Consider the following 16,358-nt stretch of genomic DNA (forward strand, 5'->3'; position numbering starts at 1 on the left):
CGCCGGCTGGCAGCTGCATCACAATCCCCGAGGGAGAGGCAGGCAGGGCGCCTGCGCGCCCCCTCCCTCCCGGCCGGCCGATATAAAGGAGCGCGGCGCGGCCGGCCGGGCTGTGCAGGGCGCTGGCTGGGTCAGCACAGCGCGCCGGACTCTGCCTCCCACCGACGCCCCTGCCCCGGCGCCCCGCGTTATGGACCTGCCTGGGGGGCGCCGACGCTGAGCCATGATGAAGACCATCATCGCCGCCTACTCGGGCGTCTTGCGAGGTAACCGCAGCCTTCCTAGCGGCCGGTCCCCAAGCCTCGCAGGGCCATATGCCTCTATATGGACCAGCCGCGGGCGAGCCTCTGCGCGGCCGACCCAGCGCCTTCCTCCCGGGCCGATCTCAGCTCCTGGGTGTCCCACCCCCCTAGGCTTTGCATGGGGAAAAGGGGCCGGCATGATGCTCTTTCTGCAGTCTGGGGGTGAGGGGAGCTGAGGGGCGTTTTGCAAAATGAGGCGTTGGGGGGCAAAGTCTGGCGCGGGCTGGCTGCTGCATTAGGCATTCTGTGCCCCCTGCCCACACATCCCCTGCGTTGGGGGGTTGCTTTCCTGCCTGTTGATTGTGTGACTGAATAACATGCCTGCTGCAGGGGTGTTTGTAGCATGACTCTGTGGCAGGTGTGCGCTGGCTGCTTGGCTTTTCATGTTGGGAGGGCTGTTGGGGGCCAGAACCTTAGAGCTGTATGTTGTGAGGCTACATTTGCCATCTCCCTCTCCCCCAGTAGCAGTGTGGCTGTATCTTAAGGTGGTGGTTTTCAACCTGGGGTATGCGGTACCCCTCGGGGTACACAGAGGTCTTCCAGGGGGCACACCAACGCCTCTAGATACTTGCCTAATTTTACACCAAGCTACATAAAAAGCACTAGTGGAGTCAGGACGCACTGAAATTTCATACAGACAGCATGATCAAGTTGGCCATTTTTCAGAAATAGTGTGGCTGTGATAATTTTTTGTGGTTTTTTTATGTCTGATTTTGTAAGCAAGTAAGTTTTTAAGTGAGGTGAAACTTAGGGGCACGCAAGACAAAGCAGACTCCTGAAAGGGGCACAGTAGTCTGGAAAGGTTGAGAGCCCCTGTCTTAAGGAAAGGAAAAATACCTTGTTTGTAGCTTTGGGAGGCTTCCACAAGGGTCTGTTTGGGGGGTCTACTCTTCAGCCAGCCTTGGAAAAGCTGCTGGGTTTGTCAGGCTCTGATGCCTCAGCCTGTGACAAGTGTCTCTTTCTGGGTTTGATGTGTTCCTGACAGCCTGTGACAAGTGTCTCTTTCTGGGTTTGATGTGTTCCTGACACAGTGCCCCTGAGGGTCTCATTTTCTTAACACATGGGTTTTTGTGTGCGAGGGGAAGAGGAATGTAATAGCTTTTATTATCAGCCTTGCGGCTGCAAATAACCATTTCATTGGAAACTAGCTGTGAAAACTTAATTTAGTTTCTTAAATGCTACTTTTCCTATACTTGTGGCAGTAGGAAGAAGCTGGAAAGAAGTGACTGATGTCCGTCTCCCTAAAACATCTTAAAGATTAAGTTTAAAAATAGGCTTTTATCCAGGGCAGCATGGGTTAGTGGCTAAGACTTCCTTTCACCTCTACCCACCAATACAAAACTCTCCTCCCATTTCCGTAGTGAAATGGGGTTGGTGGTTCTCAGCTGTGGTGAGGAGACAGACCTGAAGGAGACTTCTAGCTTGACAAACTCTCTGCTTTATAGATACTGAACACTCCATCTAGGGAGGGTTGAACCTTTACCTCAGGTTGAGGTCACTGGACGGGCGATGTGAGGAAGCTTGTGTTACAGCTGCCTTGGGTGTCAGTAAACAAGGCCTCTGAAGGTACAGCAGCAATAAACTTAGCAAGTGCAAATGTTTATGCTTCAGAGCCTGTTCTCTACCCTTTAGAGAAACCGGTTTGTTGGTCTTTTAGCAGTGGTGCGGGGCTTACACACAAGTAAAGTTTTACATAACTTTGATAAACTGAAACTTTAAAAATCACCCACACTAGATGATCTGTAACACAGTGCGGCCTGGAGACCCCATTGTGTTGTACACGTATCTGTTGAGACCGCTCCTGCTCTGAAGAACTGAGTAGACATTGGACAAATGGTGGGAAAGGACATAGCGGCCCTGAGGTAAAGTGACCTGTCCAGGCAGGGTTTTCCAACCAGCAAAGCTGGGCGGGGGTGCACTCTGACTTCTATTCCAGTGCCACTAGCATGCACTCCCTCCACTGTTGTCCTTGTGTTTGGATTTCTGGTCTTCCATGTCTTTTGGGCTCCAATCGTGCAAATAGCTTTGATGTGGATGCCTGTGTAACACTGACAGTCCCCGCTCGTCCGTGAGCAGGATTGAACCTGGGATCTCTGGAGCTAAATGCATGAGCCTCTACAGCATGAGCTAAAAGCCCCATGGCTCTTAGCTAAGGCTGTAGCAGACTCATTAATTCTAAGTCGTCTCAGTGCCACTAGAGAGGACAGAGCACCACACCCAGGAGGTGTGTGGGTTACTCCAGTATGGAATCAGGAGGCGTCCACACCTATACAGGGCTCTCTGTGAGTAGTTCTGATTGCAGGATCTTGGAAAAGAGACTGTATTTTGCTGTCCTGGTCAGCCCTGAGAACACTACTGGCCCTTAATAAATAAAACCAAGAAGTTGTGGTAAACTGACAAAAGCAGAGATTTTTTTCCTAGGTGCCATTTGGAGATGAGAGCCTGTGACATGAGCTGACAGTGCAGTGTAAACTGCAATACTCCACTTTTGTACTTGACTTACTCTGTTAAGAAAAGACTAAATCATTCATGGAAGGCATCAAATATGTAGCACTGACTTGACAGACCACAATGGCACCTCCTTTGTGAGGCCCATTCTGAGCCAATATGTTAATAATGTATTTAGGGCATGTGCATATCTTAAAGTGACCTGTGGTTTATGTACAGTGTAGTTGGCCTTAACTCAAAATAATCTGATGTAGAGATGGAAAGCTGTCTTAATTCTCCACGCAGGGCCGTTTCCTTTCAGGCCTGCACTGATGCATTTGCAAATTCTCTTCTACAAGTTTCAGAGTGGTAGCCATGTTAGTTTGTATCAGCAAAAAGAACAGGAATACTTGTGGCACTTTAGAGACTAACAAATTTATTTGGGCATAAGCTTTTGTGGGCTAAAACCCACTTCATCAGATGCATGGAGTGAAAAATACAATAGGAAGATATATATATTATAGCTGGTATGGCAACACCCATTTTTTCATGGTGTGTGTGTGTGTGTGTGTGTGTGTGTCTATTAATAGATTCTAGGACTGGAAGGGACCTCGAGAGGTCAAGTCCAGTCCCCTGCCCGCATGGCAGGACCAAATACTGTCTAGACCATCCCTGATAGACATTTATCTAACCTACTCTTAAATATCTCCAGAGATGGGGGTGTGTGTGTGTGTGTATGTATATATGTGTATATATGTATGTATATATATGTATGTATGTGTATTGCGCACACACACAGAGAACATGAAAAAAGGGTGTTGCCATACCAGCTATAATGAGACTAATCAATTAAGGTGGGATATTATCAGCAGGAGGAAAAAGCTTTTGTAGTGATAATCCGGATGGCCCATTTCAACCATTGACAAGAAGGTGTAACAGTAGGGGAAAAATTAGCATGGGGAAATAGTTTTACTTTGTTTAATCACCCACCCACTCCCAGTCTTTATTCAAGCCTAATTTAATGGTGTCCAGTTTGCAAATTAATTCCAATTCAGCAGTTTCTCATTGGAGTCTGTTTTTGAAGATTTTTTTTTTTTTGCTGGAATATTGTGACTTTTAGGTCTGTAATTGAGCTTATGCCCAAATACCTTTGTTAGTCTCTAAGGTGCCACAAGTCCTCCTCGTTCTTCTAAAAGTGTGACTTGTTCACCTTGGAAGGAAGGTATTGCCTTGGTAAGTGCAGCTTCCTCCATGGTGCAAGTTAATGAAATGTCACCACTTTCTAGGCTTGCGAGCTATTCACAGCTCTGTAATGTGTCAGAAGTGACTGATACCCAGGACCGGCTCCAGGCACCAGTGGAGGAAGCACGTACCTGGGGCGGCACATGCTAAGGGGTGGCATTCCGTCCATTCTTGGGGCAGCAGAGTCTGGGCAGTTTTTTTTGCTTTGGCAGTTCGGGCGGCAGTCCGAGCAGGTTTTTTTTTTTCTTGGCGTGGCAAAAATGGTAGAGCCGGCCCTGCTGGTGGGTGGGGGTGTGTGTGTGTGATTTTAAAAACCTGTCTGTAAAAACAAGAAGGGCCCCAGGGAATTCCTGGCAGGGAATTTAGAGGCAGTGTGACTTAGTGGATAGTGCACTGAGCTGGTAGTCAGGAGTCCTGGATTATATTTCCCAGTTTTGCCACTGATCTGCTGTGACACTCGGCAAATCACTTCACCTGTCTGCCTCTGGTTCCCTCTTATCCCCTGACTTTGTCAATCTAGATCGTAGCCTCGTGAGGGCAAGAACTGTCTCTCACTAGGTGTTTGTGCAATGCCTAGCAAAGCTTAGTTGGCCTGGGCAAGGTTTCATTCTAGATCCAGGCCCTGGACATTTGCCACCAGGCACTATAGGCTAATCTGGCCCTGCTTACTGCTGTTTCCTCCAGCAGCCCTTTCTTCCTCTAGTAATTCTCTGGCTTTTAGCACTGGCTGCTGCTGGGTTGAACCTGTTCAGAGCTAAAACTGAAACCTGTAAAATAGCTGTGATCTGCATAAATCTATCAGTTTTTTGTTTTGTGGAGTCTCTGGCTCCTCTCCCTTATTTTGGGTATAAATTCTGCTTGGGGCAGTCTGTTCTGTAAGGGCACCAATGTAAAAGACTTACAGGTATTTACACTAGTGCAGTTTACCCAGGTTCAGCACCAGGATAAGATGCACTAGTGCAGTAGTTCTCAAACTTTTATACTGGTGACCCCTTTCACATAGCAAGCCTCTGAGTGCGACCCGCCCCCCCCCAATAAATTAAAAACACTTGCAAATCTATTTAGCACCATTATCAATGCTGGATGCAAAGCAGGGTTTGGGGTAGAGGCTGACAGCTTGTGACCCCCCCATGTAATAACTTTGTGACCCCCTGAGGGGTCCTGACCCCCAGTTTAAGAACCCCTGCACTAGTACAAATGAAAATGCACTATTGTAAATAGTGTCTTCACTAGAGTTTGCACTGGTGGCTTAAAATTCACTATAGGACAAGGCTTAAGGATCAACAGCTGTTCTGCTTGTAGTTTCAGGTACCAAGTGCGAATGGGAAGAGGCTGTAGTAGGAACCAGAATAGGTGAGTGATTTGACTGAAGAGGGGAGTGATGAAGCCTGGCAAAAAGGCACAACCAACTCCGTATCCTAGATTGTTTGAGATTTTTTTTACCTGTTCCTCTCAATCAGTAATGCCACTGGAGTTCCTTTATGTGGCTGTCCTTACTATTGTTTGCCTCCACTTAAAGGAATAACTCTCCATCACCACTCTCTTCAGTATCTGCTTCTTTACAGGATGCTACTATTCAGGAAATCTTTAAGATCTACCAGTCTGTTTCCAGGTCTGAGCAGCATGCAGTACTTGAGGCAATATTGCAACATATCTACTCTCCAAAGCTCTTTGGATCCTTCTCGCCAAGGGAATTCTGTATGAAGGCTATGCCAGTTGTAGACTGTAGTCCAGCACAGCCTTCCAGCAGGATTATGAACTATCTTTCAGATGCTTAGAAATGGGCAACCTGCCACAGAGGATCAGTGGCTGTATAACTGCTATTCAAGCTCAGGCTGAATTAGAATATCCAATCTCGTGGAACTTGCCAGAGGAGAAAAGAAGGATGGGGTGGAAAAATGGTGTAAAAATCTATCCATAAGTACCTATGAATACTGAGCTCAGTGCTACTGGTGGTGCTCTCCCTAGTCCTTCTGATTTACTGTCATGGGGGGGGGGGGGGGGGGTCTTTGAGCCTCATGTGATCTTTAGAGAATCATCTACTGCATACATATTGAAGCCTGAAGGGAATCTGTTCTTCCTCTCTAATTATCCTTCAAGTTGACAAGCACTGGAGGGGAGTTTGGAGGTAGTGTGGTTCCTTAACTGCAAACAGGTGCCTGATAGTTTTTCTGCAAAACTTTCAGCTGTTTTTGGCCAGAGAAAGCAAGGCAGATGCACCTAACTTTTGTGCCCTCAATAAAAATGCTGGAACCCTCTTGTTGCCCAGGTAATTTCCAAAGTGCTAGGTGATGTAGAGAAGTGATTCAATTGTTCCTGCAGTTGGGCATGGGCAGTGGTGTAGTTCAGTATCCTGACCCTGTCGCCTCAGAGCTCTGCCTGCTAGGCATGATCGCTAAGAATGTGCTCCATATTATTGGCTAGGAGATTGTGCTGTCTGTAGTGTCATTCCTGGAATGGTGTTCTAGAATGGGTGGCCATAACCGCAGCCAGTAAACATTCCAAAGTGGAGCAGATAGCGAACGGGACCAAAGAACAGTTACTAACTGTCTTATTACCGCTTCAGTAGACGATGGAAGCTCCATTTTTTGCAGGATTAAACTTTGGACCCAGGGAAGAGATTAATGTAAATGGTGATCAAAGACCAGGTCAGTCCATATCATCTTTGCTTCCCCTCATAAATGGGCTAACCATGGGTGTTTAAATAGAACCAGTCTCATTTTCTTCGAGAAATGGAAAGGGGATGCAGTATCTCGGATATCCCAGAATACATCATTCTGTCCCACACTAATGGACTGGAAAGTACTAAGTCAGAATTCTAAATAAGTAATCTAAAACTTTCCATGCCAAAAAGCTGGCTAAGCGTTCAGCACAAACTTGAGTTTACAGTTCAGCTTCAAAGTAATCCCTCTTGAAAAGCTCTCTGAATTACTTCTGGTAAACACTTCATAATAGGTTTTTATTTTCTTGGATTAATGTTTGTAATTGAGTCACTTTCTGAAAACCAAACACGTAGCGACCTGTTAAATCTCCTTCTGATAAATAGCTCATTTGCTCTGGAGTATGTATCGCTTCACAGTGAAGCAGCAAATCATAGCATACGTGATGCATAGTGCAGTTTCAAGCATGGGTGTGTGGGTGGTAGCATATTGCCAATCAGCAATACCCAATATTAGGGGTTGTCAGTAGAGTAAATAGCCCATCTGCTTATAGCATTCAAGAAATGCTGAAGAACAAGTCTAACGGGATTAAACAGGTGCTTGGTTCAGGAGAAAGAAAAGGATAGGGACCCACTCCAAGTAATTAAACATACCTCTGAATAGCAGCACCTGCAAGTGTATACTATGATAAAATTAAAAGGATTTGGTTTTCATGCTTTTGGTATAAACTAATTGCTGGCTGTCTCTAGGAGGAAACTGTCCCACAGGGTAAGGTATTGTACAACTGGCTGTATGCTAGGTCTTCCCCTCCAGCAATTTTGGAGGCAGGATGCTGGACAAGATTGGTCTGTACCACTCTCTGATTATTGCAGAGTCGCTATTCTAGTTGTACCTTGCAGGCCTTCTGTTAAGGCTTACACTAAGGCAACTTGGCTTTTGCAAAAACTACAACAGTAGGAATTCTCCTAGATCTGGATTTGCCAGCAGCCACGCTCCTGGTGGACCTTGCTGGATGATATAAGGTATACCCTAATGCCGGGTCCTTCATTGTTTGCAGGTGTAGAATCTTCTCTTGTCAGACTTGAAGATGCCTTTGGTTTAAAGGATTCAACAAAATATCCTCTGACACAATATGGCTACTGTGGAGGGCAGTGGAGTAGCCTGGCTTGCAATTCCACAATTCATTTGACTTAAAGACACCCCCCCCCCCCCCCCCCCCCAATTATCTTACAAGGCTAAGAAGTTAAATACTTTTGCTGCCTTGATCTCTTTGATTGTGTTGCAATTATCTCTCTTTAGCAAGCTAAAACAAAACCCGTCCTGAGAAGCAGTGCTAGTTGCGCTATCTGTTTTAGGTAACTGCTACCAAAGGAAGATCCTTCCCCTAACTTTATGTACTGCAATCCTAAATCTGCATAGCAGTCACTCTGCCTCACTTCTAAATGCCTGCAATTTATTGAATTCCTTTACAGACTTCAGTTACAATTCAGCAGATGCTAATCTTGTACTGTTCAGCCTCCTTTTCAGATGGGAGGCTGGTTCCTACTTTGGATGCGTCCACTCGAACACCTGTCTGTTTATCCCCAGTTAGGAAAGTTCCCCCTCCTCTTGGGAGGACAGGTTGCTAGGCAGGCTTAATGGAATTCCCTTCAAGCTGATAAACATGCAGATATTCCTTACGGTTAACTTTCTTCTAGGGTTTGGTATTGCTAACATCACAAGTGAGATGAATGTCTTGCGTCTCAACTATAATACAAGAAACCAACCATACTGATGTTACTGCTAGAGGCTCTTTTACAAATATTTTTGCAATGCCATTACATCAGGTAGGTATTTTCCCACTTCTGTAGACAGAAACCCCATACAGCTCCCACTTGCATCAATAGAGTTTTTCTTATTGACTTAAATGGAAGCAGGATCACATGCAAGATACCCAAGATTTGGGGGGAAGGGAGGTTAAATAACACGTTGAAAGACACTGTCATTGTTGGAGCAGAGCCTAGAATTAGCATCTACCTCCCAGTACTGTACTGCCTCTTTTTCAAACTGACTTTATAACTAAAATAGTAAGGGGGCACAAAGTCATGAAGGACTACTGCAGAGTTGCTGGTAACCTTCCCCACCACCCAATAGTAGCTGGGAGTCTTGTATCTTTAAAGGGTACTGCACTTCTCTTTGAATATCTTACTGACTTACTCGCAGCAGCTGAAATTACTCCAAGGTACTTTCAGTTTATTTAATATAGAATATCAGTGTTGGAAGGGATCTCAGGAGGTCATCTAGTCCAACCCCTGCTCAAAGCAGGACCAATCCCCAGACAGATTTTTACCCCAAATCTCTAAATGGCCCCTTCAAGGATTGAACTCACAACCCTGGGTTTAGCAGGCCAATGCTCAAACCACTGAGCTATTCCTCCCCCTACACACATCTTCATCAAATGCACTGGCCAGCTCCTCAAAACAAGGAGAAGCTGAGAGTCTTTGACAGCAACAGGGAGAGAACGTAAAAATGCAGTTCTAAAACCTTGCCACGTTCTGTTGGATTTGGGGTCCAATTTTGTACTGGAAACTACTTTGAATTCATTAACTTCTCAATTAAACCGAACTACTACAAAACTGACATCCCTCTAAATAGTGCACTTCAGACAGGCGACACTTGCTTCGCTTCTCTTATGCTGCCTCTAATGTCCTGTCTAGTATGCTTGCAATGTCTCTGGTTAGCTACTTGCGACTTCTGTCCTCCAAAGTTGGACCTGCATCTGACTGTATTTGCATGTGAATTGTAAGTGCCGTGGAGCCCCCTCAAGTGTGACAGTGGCAGTGTGTTTACTGTAACTCCTAGAAGGTCTGCACGCTCACACTAGATTGGTCACATTCCAGCACAAGGATTCCCTCCGATTTGTATAGTAATGACCTCAAAAGGAGGTGGGTGGGGTGAATCCTTCCCCCACAAAGCAGTGTCACCCTCCTCAGTCATGTGGGCTGAAGAGGATTCGCTGGGTGGACCATCCAGAGGCAAGGTGCTCCAGTGGACAGTGCACTGAACTGGGAGTCTATTGCCAGCTCAATCACTGACCTGTTGGGTGATCTCTGGTAACCTCTGTTCCACTAGTTGCACACCACCTACCTCAGTGGGGTCCTGACTGGAACCTGGGTGCTGCTGTAACACAAATAATGGGAGGCGCTACAGATGCCTACTTCATTTGGGCTGGGGAGGGAGAAGAGACCTATTTAGGACTTCCTCAGTCCCTGGGAAGTGCCATTGACTCCTTAGTGGCATCTTCACAGCCCCCGTTATGCTGGAGCACATGCTCCATAACTGAGCAAGGGGCTTCGTTTCCTTGCTCCTGATGCCTGCAGAGATCCTGTCCTCCAGTGCCAGCTGCGGAGGGGGGAGGAGGAGGAAGAGCCTTGAGGGTTCTGTGGCCTCCCAGTACTATGTGAGACAAATGCCCTGTGTGGGGTGGGGCTTGTGTAGCTGGGGTGTGTCCTAGACAGTAGATATACTTCTAGACAGTAAATATGTGATGTTACAAAGTCGTATGCCTATTGCCCTGACAATGACACTTCTGTTGAGTTCTGTCCACACACACACATCTTTCCAGACACAGCTCCCAGTAAATTGGGAGATCCCCACAGGTCTTGGATAATGAGGGGTCTGAAGTCTAGACTTCATCCCCATGGCCTTCCCTGTGCTGTTCCTCTGTGCCTTAATACTCATTCAGTCCTTAATGCCTCTGCTGGGACTGCCAGCAAGGGGACCAATTAGTACAGACTGTGAACTAACATGTCCTTAAGGAACTGAATGGAGGCTCCTCTCACAAGTTGTCGGAGTGCTTGTCTGCCTTATGGCCATCGTGAGCTAGATTCAGGCCAGTGACCTGCCATAGGAGGAAAGCTACCTATCCAATTACTAACTCTCATACTAGTTCTCCCTATGGAATAGTTCAGTGCCACCAAACACACTTCTCACCTCTTATGGAATCTGACTTCACATAACATTGCATGGCTCATTTCAAAGGAAAACTTAAAGATGCTTGTGCTTGGACTTATGCATTAACACTGGCTTCTAGCTAACATTGGCGTATAGTACTTGTGGTTTAAATCAAACTAATTGTAAGGCTACATCTCAAGCTTCTAGTGAAACAAACAGGACATTTTTTTTATAGAAATCGTATTAAAGCTAGTCCCTGCAAGTGTATTCCTTCAGTCTAGAGGCTGCTCGGCGAGCCATGAACAGCTAGCTTTATAAGAACATAAGAGAAGCCGTACCGGGTCAGACCAAAGGTCCATCTAGCCCAGTATCCTGTCTACCGACAGTGGCCAATGCCAGGTGCCCCAGAGGGAGTGAACCTAACAGGCAATAATCAAGTGATCTCTCTCCTGCCATCCATCTCCACCCTCTGACAGACAGAGGTTAGGGACACCATTCCTTACCCATCCTGGCTAATAGCCATTAATGGACTTAACCACCATGAATTTATCCAGTTCTTTTTTAGTTTAAATCTGCTATGAAGTAGTTAGCAGTATATTTCTTGTCACTTGTTCATGCCACATTTATCTTCTAAACTAATCAGGACTTGATGTTTGGTTAAAGCAGGGGTCAGCAACCTTTCAGAAGTGGTGTGCCAAGTCTTCATTTATTCACTCTAATTTCAGGTTTCATGTGCCAGTAATACATTTTAACATTTTTAAAAGGTCTCTTTCTATAAATCTATAATATATAACGAAACTATTGTTGTATGTAAAGTAAATAAGGTTTTTAAAATGTTTAAGAAGCTTCATTTAAAATTAAATTAAAATGCAGAGAGCCCCCCCCGACCCAGGCAGTGAGAGTGCCACTGAAAATCAGCTCGTGTGCTGCCTTTGGCACGCGTGCCATAGGTTGCCTACCCCTGGGTTAAAGCATGCACATGTTGCTGTAGTGTAGAACTCTCCCCTAAATTCATACTCTACCAGTCATCTGTCACTGACTTCTGCAGCTTTTACACTCCTGGTCAGTGCTTTGTAGACCTATTGGTACTTACTGCAAGCAAAAGATTTGAACGCTGACAAATAACATAGTATACACTTTAAAAGCTTGTTGTGAATGGTTAACCAGAAGCCAAATTCCTTTACACTTGGAATTTCCTGTCTTGATGGATCTGTAAATGTGTAACTTTCCAGCTGTCTGCTTAGAGTCAAAAATCTACTTGTAAATAACAAACAACTTTAATGTGCAAAAAATCTGGAAGTGTCTCTGAATGATGGTGATTAATGTAGTGCAATTGTTTGCTTTTTGTGGTTTGGTTTATTGGCCTGTTAGCAAACATGAAGTTGACGTTGTCTCTTTAAGAATAGTTCTCAATGGCTTGATCTAGCATAGGATTACAAATGATTAGTTTTTTCCCAAGTTGTAAACTGGCAAAACTGAGCAAGTTGCCTTTGGCCTCAGAGTGTCCCAGCAATTGGCAGTCGGGTATGGAAAAGATTCCTGTGGCAAACTGCTAGATTTGTTAATACACTTTGCAGTGTGACCATCACTGGCTTGTAACATAAACTTCAAAGTACTAGGGAGGCTGAAAGGACACTTATTGGAGTTGTAATGTTTATTAGAGGTTTTTGGTTGTAGGCTCCATGTTACTGCACTTGGGAGCACTGAAGAGGATTTGTGCTGCTTTGTAACAGGCATGGCAAGCATTTATAGAACAGCTCTGTTTAGTTATAGAATAACAGATTTCCCCTTCAGGCTTTTTTTCCTTAATGAGATGACATCCAAGAGACTAATGTAAACTACATAAATCCTGTTTAGTCATCTTAAAGTAGAAGTGATTTCTGCAATACAGCATAGAACTCAATGGTCTCTGCCTTCTATTTTTCACTTCAAATGAGGCTTTGTTCTAAATGGATGTACAGAGTAATTTTTATCTTTATTTTTCTGTTCTTAGGTACTGGGTCAAGCATTCTCTCTGCTCTGCAGGATTTATCCTGGTTGTCCAAGTCCAAAGTAGAGAAGCAACTTCAGATTATATCTGTGCTGCAATGGGTCCTTACTTTCCTCGTCATGGGTAAGAAATAACTTTCATTTGAAAATGAAGGTTCTTGATTAAAACTGTCCTGGCAGAAATCAAATCATGGTCATTAACAGCTAAGGTAAAACCTGTTAGGTCTCCCTCTGTTGCTTAAGAACAGGGTGTTACTATTGCTAGATAAACAGAACACATAGGAAGGATTACTACACACATGTAAGCAGGGCTGATCTGTAGGTATTGGAGCACAAAGATGCAGATCTCTTTTAAAATCCTTCCTTCTGTACAGTCTGTGCTCTGCAGATAACATATGTCTTGCCATGAATGCTCCAAATGTAGTTGAAAAAAGTATCCAATCTGCATTTCTAGTGACAGACGCTCTAAGAATATAGAATCATGGGTCTTTCCAATCTCCTTAGCACTGATGGGCTGCTTCTTACCATATATTCCAAGCTTTGTTCAGTCTAATTTTTAATGATCTCTTGCAATGTGACTCTTCTCTGGAGATTCCAGTCCAGTAGAACTGATTGTTGGGGAGTGCTTCCAGCTAGCCGTCTTATAGGTGACACTTGTGTGCCTGTCATATCGGCTGCAAAGACTTTTCCTTCTTGCTTTAATGCCTGCTTAGTTAAGAGGAGCTCTGAGTGGGAGGAAGAGAAGCATTTTAGTTTTTTTTTCTTGATTAATAATCGCTAGTATTAAAGTAAATCAAAATTGGCTAGTCTCTCGGAGCACCTGGATTGCATTGTCTATCTCACCAAGTCTGATTTGAGCCACCATCAGCATGCCTGTTGTCAAATACTTCCTGTTCACTACCTCTAGACTGCCTGTTGGGAGTTTCCAGCTGAATTTCCTTTTGTTTCATCCCAGACATGTTGGAGGGACACAGATGGAATTTTTTCTCTTCTCTCCCCTCCCCCCCCCCCATAATTTAAAATCAATGCTAGCTGCTTTTATATGACCAGTCCCAGCCTGGTGCAAGGGTGTGTGAGGAACTTTTGTGTTGGGGAATATCCAGTGTATGAGTCTTACCTGTGACACAAGAAAATTGAACCAGCAGCAGAATCTCCTCCCCATGAGGCCCAGTGACCCTGCTGCAGTAGAGGGAGAACCTGTGGACTCTGGGGCAGGGACAGGGAAGTAACTGCTCTGAAGTAGGCTGCTCTGGATGAAGCTTTGTCTCAGCCCTACCAAAGGCTTAGTCTCAGTGTGATGTCACTAATCTGTAACAACTAAATCAGATTTAGTTTAAAAATCCTTAAGTATGGCAGGGTCAAAAGTCAAGGGGTGTTAATGCTGATAGAGATACCCGCTCTGCAAAAATGAGACTTTAATGCCATTTCCCCTCTTGTATCTCCTCCCTGACCCTCTGGCAACTCCAGGTGTGGCGTGCACTGTAATCCTCATGTACATACTCTGTACAGATTGCTGGGTGATTGCAGCTCTGTACTTGGCATGGCTGGTGTTTGACTGGAATACTCCAAAGAAAGGTAAGTCGTAGAGAATGTAGCATGATGCCTTTTAGTGTGGTAGAGGCTTTACATAGGAAATGCCATATGCCACAGAATGTGCAAGGCTCCTCATAATAGACAATTATGGAAATTTCTGTGTTGGGAGGAGGGTGGGGAATAGAACTCTTGTCAGTTAATGGCTGGTTTGCCATATAACATGGCTTGTCTGTACATGGTGGTGGGCAGCCTGCAGTAGCTGGTGCATACTCCTTACTCCACACTAACTCTTTGTGTGGGTGCTTACTGTATGCCTTTGTGCACATCCGCCTAATGCACTCTGGAAGTGTACAAAGCTAAAGCACATGAGGTCACAGTTAGTGTGCAGGAGTGTCCACACAAGGAATTAGTGCAGAGTGGCTAATGCGCTTTAAACTCACACCCTAGCTTGGTGCACACTGACTTCCCTGTGTAGACTAGCCCATATATCCTGCCTAACTGTTGTCGTGGGAAGTGACTGCAAATTTTCTTATCCTTATAAATGTGTAGCCCGTCTCTAAAGCTGATTAAGCTCTTGTACCAATGTGCTCCACAGACTAATTACTTGTCTCTAAACTTTCTTAGAAGATTCCAAAGTCCTCTGTTTGACTCTTGCAAGCCAAATTAAAACCTGACTTAGCAAAAGCCCAGGGGGGAAGTTGAAGTCTTTACAGTTAAGATCAAGTGGCTGCTTTGGTTAGTGATGCACATGTTGTCAGGGGGTTTATTTTGAGTCCCCATCTGATGGGAGATGTTGAGAATGATCAGCTTCCTTCAGTTGACACACTTGAATACAGTTTCCCCATGCTTATAAGCTTTCTTAGTAGAAAAAAAGGGCTCTTGTAACCAGAGAGGGCAATTAGGACCACCAGGCATTAAAGACTTAATGTCTCAGCCAGACTTTAACTCTACATAGCTTTCAATGCAAAAAGATCCTGGCTGAGCTAATGGGACTTTCTCAGGGGAAGAAACTGAGCCAAAAGATGGCAAACATGGATGTCTTGATACTACAATTATAGTGTTTACATGGCACTGGAACTTGGGGACTTCTGGGTTCAGTTGTCAACTCTGCTATGCAGTTGTTGCTTGAGGTCTGACTCTCTTCAGAAGTGTGGAAGCCAAGGAGAGGTGCAGGTGCTCCATACCTCTGAAAACGAGGCCTTAACATGCTTTGTGCAAGTTTCTACGCCCCAGGGCTGTAGGGCATCTGTGCTGTCCTGAGATCTTCTAATGGGCATCAGTGGTGTTGACCTTCCACACTGCTACTGATATTCTCAAACTGTACTTTCTTCCCTTTTTTCCAAGGTGGAAGAAGATCCCAGTGGGTCAGAAACTGGGCCATATGGAGATACTTCAGAGACTATTTTCCAGTACGGGTAAATAACCTTTTCTTGCTCTACTCCTGACTGTACAAAGGGCTCTTCTGTTCCTCTTAAAGATTTGTCTTGTGGTAACCTCTTGGTTGTTGTGGAGAAAAACAAACAAAAAAAACCCCCTCTTTAACATGAGGAAACCAGCTCTTGTTCTGTACACAGGCCTTACTTTATCCTTATCTGAAACTGAAAAACCACGTTAGGAAAATGTGCTATATTTAGGATCCCTCCATGTGATGTGTGTTTCTCTGAAAGTCTGTCATTTGCGTTGCAAACTTGGTGCATCCCTAATCGATTCTGTTTGAAATGTCATCTGTTTGAGATGACTCCATTGACTCAAGGCATCAGTTTGCCTTGAAGAAATCTGGTGGTACAAGAGTATCCTATAAACAATGGATTTTTCTGTTCACCCCTCCCCACCAGCTAGAACATGTGAAGTGAATGCTATCCCCTCTGCAACTTGTACTCTTCATTTCATAGAACACTACCGAAGACCAAGATCTAGTCCATTGCCCGTAAGGCTCCCTGGTGGAATAGGGGCTGATCACGTCTGAACTTTAATTTTATTATCAATATGCAAGAAGTCCTTGGAGGGGGGCAAGAATCATTTTTTATTGCACCTGCTTGATCACATGGTAGCCTCAATAAATAGCTGTTGTGTCTCTGGGCTCCTGAGATGCTGTTCAAGTTACTGGTAGCCAGGGTTGAGATTTGCCAGTTTTCATTAAGCTACAGCATAGCACTTTACAACTAAAGAATTCAAGGCTTCCTGTAGGCCACTTTGCAGTACAAGACCTTTGCATTAGCCGGATTCCACTTCACAGCAGATGTGTAGGTAGTAGCTGGGGAAAGGTCTTGGA

At 44.9% G+C, this 16,358-nt stretch overlaps 1 protein-coding gene across 1 annotated transcript in view; it reads left to right on the top strand.

Moving 5' to 3' along the window:
• The first annotated feature begins 123 nt into the window (after positions 1-123).
• Positions 124-16,358, top strand: part of DGAT2 (diacylglycerol O-acyltransferase 2) — a 36,351-nt gene continuing 20,116 nt past the window's right edge. The window contains exons 1-4 of the mRNA XM_024204962.2: positions 124-266; positions 12,558-12,677; positions 14,021-14,128; positions 15,431-15,501. Of these exons, the coding sequence (XP_024060730.1) occupies positions 224-266; positions 12,558-12,677; positions 14,021-14,128; positions 15,431-15,501 (342 nt within the window). The 5' untranslated portion in view covers positions 124-223. The remainder of the gene's footprint in view (positions 267-12,557; positions 12,678-14,020; positions 14,129-15,430; positions 15,502-16,358) is intronic.

The sequence above is a fragment of the Terrapene carolina genome, unplaced genomic scaffold (assembly GCF_002925995.2).
Source record: "Terrapene carolina triunguis isolate 2854851 unplaced genomic scaffold, T_m_triunguis-2.0 Scaffold97, whole genome shotgun sequence".
Classification (NCBI taxonomy): Eukaryota; Metazoa; Chordata; order Testudines; family Emydidae; genus Terrapene; species Terrapene triunguis.